Source organism: Anarrhichthys ocellatus, unplaced genomic scaffold (assembly GCF_004355925.1).
Source record: "Anarrhichthys ocellatus isolate YVR2014 unplaced genomic scaffold, GSC_Weel_1.0 scaffold29, whole genome shotgun sequence".
Taxonomy (NCBI): domain Eukaryota; kingdom Metazoa; phylum Chordata; class Actinopteri; order Perciformes; family Anarhichadidae; genus Anarrhichthys; species Anarrhichthys ocellatus.
The window spans coordinates 3173614-3179613 of record NW_022280059.1 but is presented as its reverse complement, the minus strand read 5'-3'; the positions used below and the strand labels follow the sequence as shown (position 1 = coordinate 3179613).

The 6000-nt window shown below is 40.4% G+C and overlaps 1 protein-coding gene across 12 annotated transcripts in view; it reads left to right on the top strand.

Moving 5' to 3' along the window:
* tenm4 (teneurin transmembrane protein 4) overlaps positions 1-6000 on the top strand; it is a 148916-nt gene that overhangs the window by 30205 nt on the left and 112711 nt on the right. For all 12 annotated transcript variants that reach the window (XM_031863524.1, XM_031863521.1, XM_031863520.1 and 9 more), the window contains exons 2-3: positions 4288-4574; positions 5670-5942. In XM_031863524.1, coding sequence (XP_031719384.1) covers positions 4352-4574; positions 5670-5942 — 496 coding nt within the window. In that variant the 5' untranslated portion in view covers positions 4288-4351. The remainder of the gene's footprint in view (positions 1-4287; positions 4575-5669; positions 5943-6000) is intronic.

The window sequence follows — 6000 nt, the reverse complement described above, 5'->3', positions numbered from 1 at the left end:
ATGTACATTTAGAAAAGTCACTTGATTTATTATATATAGAAGTATACATCCTTTGTAAATTGTGATTTAGGTTGGATCTGGTAAACAATGTTAACATTTTGTATGCTTATTAACATTGATGGTATATTAACAATTGAGTTTGGTCTCCCTGAACTGAAAAGCTATCCTCCCAAAAATATTCAGCTCATGCACTGCAGCATATATCAGCAGTCATTTGTCTAAAAATGTCATCGCTAATCAGTGACACATTATGTCTCAATCTTTGTGATAATTACTTAGTATTATTACTAATTACTAAGTGATTTCACAGACAAGTAATCTCTAGTCATTTCAGATTATACTCCAAGGGATTTGCCTGACAGTGTGCATGTGTGCTACTTTGTCTGTTCCACGTGTGGCCTTAGAATGTTCGTTGGCGTTTCGTCTTGGATTTTGCACGGAAAATCTATGACATGTAAAAAGCAGTGAGCCGTTAATTATCATGGAAACAGGGCTGTGCGCAGAGAGAAGGCTAGATTTATATGCAGCAGCACTGAATAGCAATTCTCAGCACACTGCTAATTGTTTGATGGATAGTACAGAGCCATTTGCATTTATATTGTACCCCAAACGCCGCCCACGTATTTAGATCCCATATTTAACTAACTCCTGACACTGGAGCAATGGTCAGGACGATCTGCCAGGGTAAACACCTCAAGTGCTTTAACGTGAGGGGGTTCTGTAACCCGCTGTGTGTGTGAACTGGTGGGTGGGTTGGTTCAAGTTTTCATCCGACATACATTTATACGGCTTTAAAGATGTCCTCTTAAGCATAATTTGGTTTTAGGGAGTTAAGAAGTGCTGATTATCCAGAATTAATTAAATACAATCAGAAAAAAAAAAATCTGTGTTTGGCAGGGACATGCTTCGTTAGCAGAGCAAGCATGAATAATAGATCCCTTCTTTTCATTCATTGTAATTTGAATATCCTCGGGTTTTTGACTGTTGGTCTGAACAAAAAAAACAATTTTAAGATTTAACTGTAATGTTATTCACTACTGTCTGACATTTTAATTAATTAAGAATAATTGTATTGATTGATAATGAAACTAATTCTTTGTTGTTAAAAAATACAACGTTATGCGTTTTGCATTGAAGAGTTGTGCCGCTGGTGGACTGTGGATATGCAAAGATCTATAGTGACTCTATATAGATGATTACATTTTTAACACAAAATTGTCATGAAAGTAAAAACTAGGGAAATCATGGCCTGACCTTTTCACTGCAGCAAGCTTAAGCTCTGCCTTCTGTCCAGTATACTGAACTGGTTTTAATCTTTGATGGTGAACTCACACACACAGATAATAACTTTCAGACAGCCACAGACCTTTTCAAAACAATAATTGGCTGATCATGATGTGTTCTTAGGTTGTGGACGCACCACAGAAACCTTGAAGTGCAGAATAGTTCAGATGATTACTTCTACTATGTCCCTCTTCTCTCAGGTGACTCTAACATTGACACAAAGGCTGTGCTTCCACGGGTGTTGAGCTCCTCAGCACAATGATTGTTTTGTTGATCATGTTTTTCATAATGTTTGAATCTGCAGTCCCTCCACGTACACGACAAGGATACTATGCAACATCACTGTGTCCGATGACTCCAAGTCACTGCTCAATGCTCCTCCCTGCCACACTTCCCCTGCACAACCACATAATTACTCTGCTTACAGCTGCTATACATTTGCTTTACAAGCACACAGACACCTAACTCTACCCTGTCCAATTGTAGACAATGCAATTGAAAAATGTAGAGTGTGCAATTGTTTTAAACGGGGAAACAAAGCATCCATCATTTCTTTTGTCTATCCAGAGAGACCTCAATTGATTTTGGATCACTGCATAGATATGCAGTTAGCTTCATTTTGGCACCGCACACGCTCTGCAGCCCATAGAGGACCTTGGTCTTTGAAATAAAAGCACGTGATTGTTATCTTTCCTTTCAGAGATTTCAATCCAATGGCAGTCATTTTTCACTGGTCTTTGTAAATAACTTTTCCAACTGAATCTTTGTGTACCCTCATTAACCGTCTCCTTCAAAAGTTTCGAGCTACTTCTTTCCGTCCTGGGTCTCACTATGAGATGATAATAACACTTGAAAAATAGTCCTCTTATCAGCTCCCAGTGTTGAGACGTCTTGGTTAAATAGAACCTTCTGTTTATCATCTTCCCCCTACCAGTACATTCAAATAATGTGGCATTTCTCTCTTGTTTTGGATCCTTCTCCCAGGATTTAAACCTAGACAGATGAACAAGAACAACAGCTTTGCTCTCTGGCGCCGAAACACGACGATAATGCCAGATGTAGCCTATTTATGGAGAACAACGCTTTTATAGTTTTACAGTTAGCTTCGCTTGAAAAAATTCTGACAGCTGCCTGCACTTGAGGTGTATACGTTTCGAGGACCTAACATTTGCATCATTTGCATCTCTGTCACTGTGTATGGCCTCTTGTTTTGTTTTTGTTTTTTTTGTTAAAAAAAAAAAGACCCTGTGAGTTTCCCATGGCCTCAAAGGTACGTCTCATGGCATCCCAGCCGATTAATAATGTGGAGAAAAGGGCTCTGCAGAGGAGAGATGGCCGAAGCACTGAGCCCAGCTCTTTGGAAACAAAAACAATGCACTTTACAGAACATTCTTGAAACTTTAGAAAGCATGCTTGTTCTCCGCTCTCTCGCAATTTGCATAGCATCAAGGGTCTCGAGCAAAAAGGTAAAAATTAGCAAGCCACACAAGCTGCATCTGAAATCTTGGGAGCAGCTGAAGTGCCCTTGCATAGTGGGGGCATTTTGTCCCCCCCCCCCCCTCATGTGGCAGAGGTCCTGGTATTGAGGCCCCAAGTCATTAATCACCTAGATCTTTTCAGCTGTCAATACATACAAAAAGAAAACCCCCAAACCAAACAATGGTGTCTTCAGTAAAAAAAAGTTTATTTTTAAGCAGGGGCAAATATAGTTCACTAGGGATTATTGTTTATTGTTCTGTCCGGCATAAATCTCAATCTCATACAGAATTCATGAAGAGCTTATTCTTGTCTGAACAACACAGCCATATTGTCAGTAAAAAAACTCCCAGATTTTCCAGGAGTAGTTCTTTTTCAAAGAGATGTGGTCTCTTATACAGTGACTTGCATATGTGGTGGGCAAGTAGTGTCGACGTAGAATCCTGCAACACGAACGATCAGGTATTCAGCTCATCATATTTAATTGTGGATATATCTTTGTGACAATGCATTCGAAGGACACAGGGAAATATGTTTTGTATTGCTGCAATAGCTGACTCACTAATTCCCTGTGTTCGGTAATTTAGCCTCAAAGTACACAGTGACCAAGCCTTTAATCACATTTATATCCACATTGACGTTTGGTAATCCAACTCAATATCTTTAAACCATGTGGTCTCTTAGAATGAGCTGTTTGCAAGGCAATGTCAGTTACATACTTTCATTTTACACTTTCATTTTATATAATGTTGCACTAGAACAGCAGTTTTATTTTTCCGTCTTCTGTGTTTTACCTTTTTAAATGAGAGAATAATTATGAACCAAAACAAATTCTCTTTTAGTATAGTATTATTTTAAAGAATGTTTCTTTATTTCACCTCAATATTTTGTCCTTCAAGGCGAGAAAAGGAAATAGCTGAATGCTAAAAACTCTCTATCCCTGTTGATCTTGTACTCTGTCAGTTGTGGTTTTATGTTTTCCGATTTTAATCATCTCTGCCGGTTCGGTGTAGTCCTAGATTTGTTTGGCTCCTCCGTTTTCAACTGGTGATGATTTGTAACTTATAAACAACACAATTCATGGAAGGACACCTGCCACTTTTACAGATGCTGGAGGCTCCGCGTTTCTATACGGCACATAAAATAGAAAATTTGTGGGAGACTTGCACCGTAAACTTTATAGGTGCAAGATTTGTTGTGCCGTATTTTATTAAATCTAATCCGGGTTGGTTCTTCGTGCTCTCCCCGTGTGTGCTGAGCCATGCTGCTTGGAAACATGCATTTGCATTTTATATATCTCCACAGTTACTCTGCTTCGTGTTTGTGTGTGTGTGTGTGGATAGTATCAGTGATGTTTTTTAACAGGAACTAGCACTATACCTCTTTGAATCCTAGTTAATCATGGTTGCAAGTGATTATGTGTTTGCTGATTTGAAAGGTTACATTTGAAAATCAACTCCGCTGTCAAAGACATCTTTTCACACTTCAGGTATCGTAATCTTTTTTGTTTGTGTTTGTCCTCCGCAGAATCACTCAAACTAAACTGGCAGTGTGACCCACATTTGGTGTTGAAAACAGTGAGGAGGCCGCCATGGAAGTGAAGGAACGCAGACCCTACCGCTCGCTCACTGCCCGGCAGGACACAGAGCGCCGGTACACCAGCTCCTCTGCGGACAGCGAGGACGGCAAACCCAACCCCAAATCCTACAGCTCCAGCGAAACACTCAAGGCCTTCGACCATGACTCTAGGATGGCCTACGGGAGCCGCGTCAAGGAAATGGTTCATCACGAAGTGGACGAGTTCAACCGGCAAGGTTGGCCTCAGCTGTGCCAATATTATGAAATACTGTGCCATCATGTCAATAGAAGAGATTGTCATTGATATCAACATGGTATATACAGTATATAAGTATATACTGGAGCAGGCCTCAACGACATGAGAAAGCCTGTTATCAGGTTAAGGGCACGTTACTGCCTGGTCTCAATATTAGCGTCATTGCTTTTTCACGAGGAGTCTCTGGGTAAATCAATTTCCGTCGCTGCAGAGATCACTCCACATAGTTTGAGTATTAACAGAGGTGGTCGGGGATTGAACTTAACATGCCAGTGTTAAAAACTGCATGGAGAACATGCATACCTTTACCTGCTCTTTCAAATATATTATTGATCATCAGAGTTTAAACCAGATGTGCTGGCAATGTCAAGGTAGCCTGATATTAAACTGAAGCAATTTTACTTTTAAAAAAAACAAACAGTTAATTTTTAATCATAATGGCAGAGCCCATTTGTGGTGCACTGAAGGAAAGAAACAAAAATCCTTGTGTGTCTTTAATTTATTTATTTCATGTTCATCTGTTACGGGATCTAGTGAGATTCTCATATCCCCATGGACTGATTTACAAGTCTCCTGGCTTGCAATGGTAATTTATAAATACCTTGGTAGAGAAGAAATAGAAGACAGATGTCTCAGTTTTCAAATACAACATTTTAAGACATACAAGCTGTGAGTTTGGTATTTGAAAACTGCTGTTGTTTACGAACAAAAGACTAATGCAAAAAAAACAGTATTTACTTTCAAGCCACAAATATGTAGGTTTTTAAGATTCCCCTCTCTGGCGACTCCTCATGGTTGGAACAAGACTCAGATCTGATATAGGGACACTAAGATGAATGTGGTGAAAGCAACAGATGATGCTATAATCACACAACAATCTTGTACATAGTGGCTTAAATACTAAATATACCTGCATCTTCATGTAGCTGCACAGCGATTTCATGTGGAACCATTGCTTTTAAAATGATGTCTGTTCAAGGTCCTCTCAATGCCAGGATATTGCTGTCATCTGTTTGTTTTTTCTGTAATGAAGACGGTTCATTATCAGAGCTTTGTATTCATTGTTTTGCTGCAGGGGCAGACTTTTCCCTTCGAAACCTCGGCTTCGGAGAGGCCCTCCCGTCGCACGTAGCCACGTACAGGACTGACCTGGGGATGCCACACCGCGAGTACTCGGTCAGTGTGGGCTCAGATGCAGACACAGAGACGGACGGCATCATGTCGCCGGAGCACGCGGTCAGATTATGGGGCCGCAGCAACACCAAGTCAGGCCGCAGCTCGTGCCTCTCCAGCAGGGCGAACTCCAATCTCACTCTCACTGACACTGAGCACGAGAACACAGAAAACGGTAGGGCACGTTTCTCTTTTACTAGTCCTTATTTATGGCAAGCAGATTTAGTCTTTTT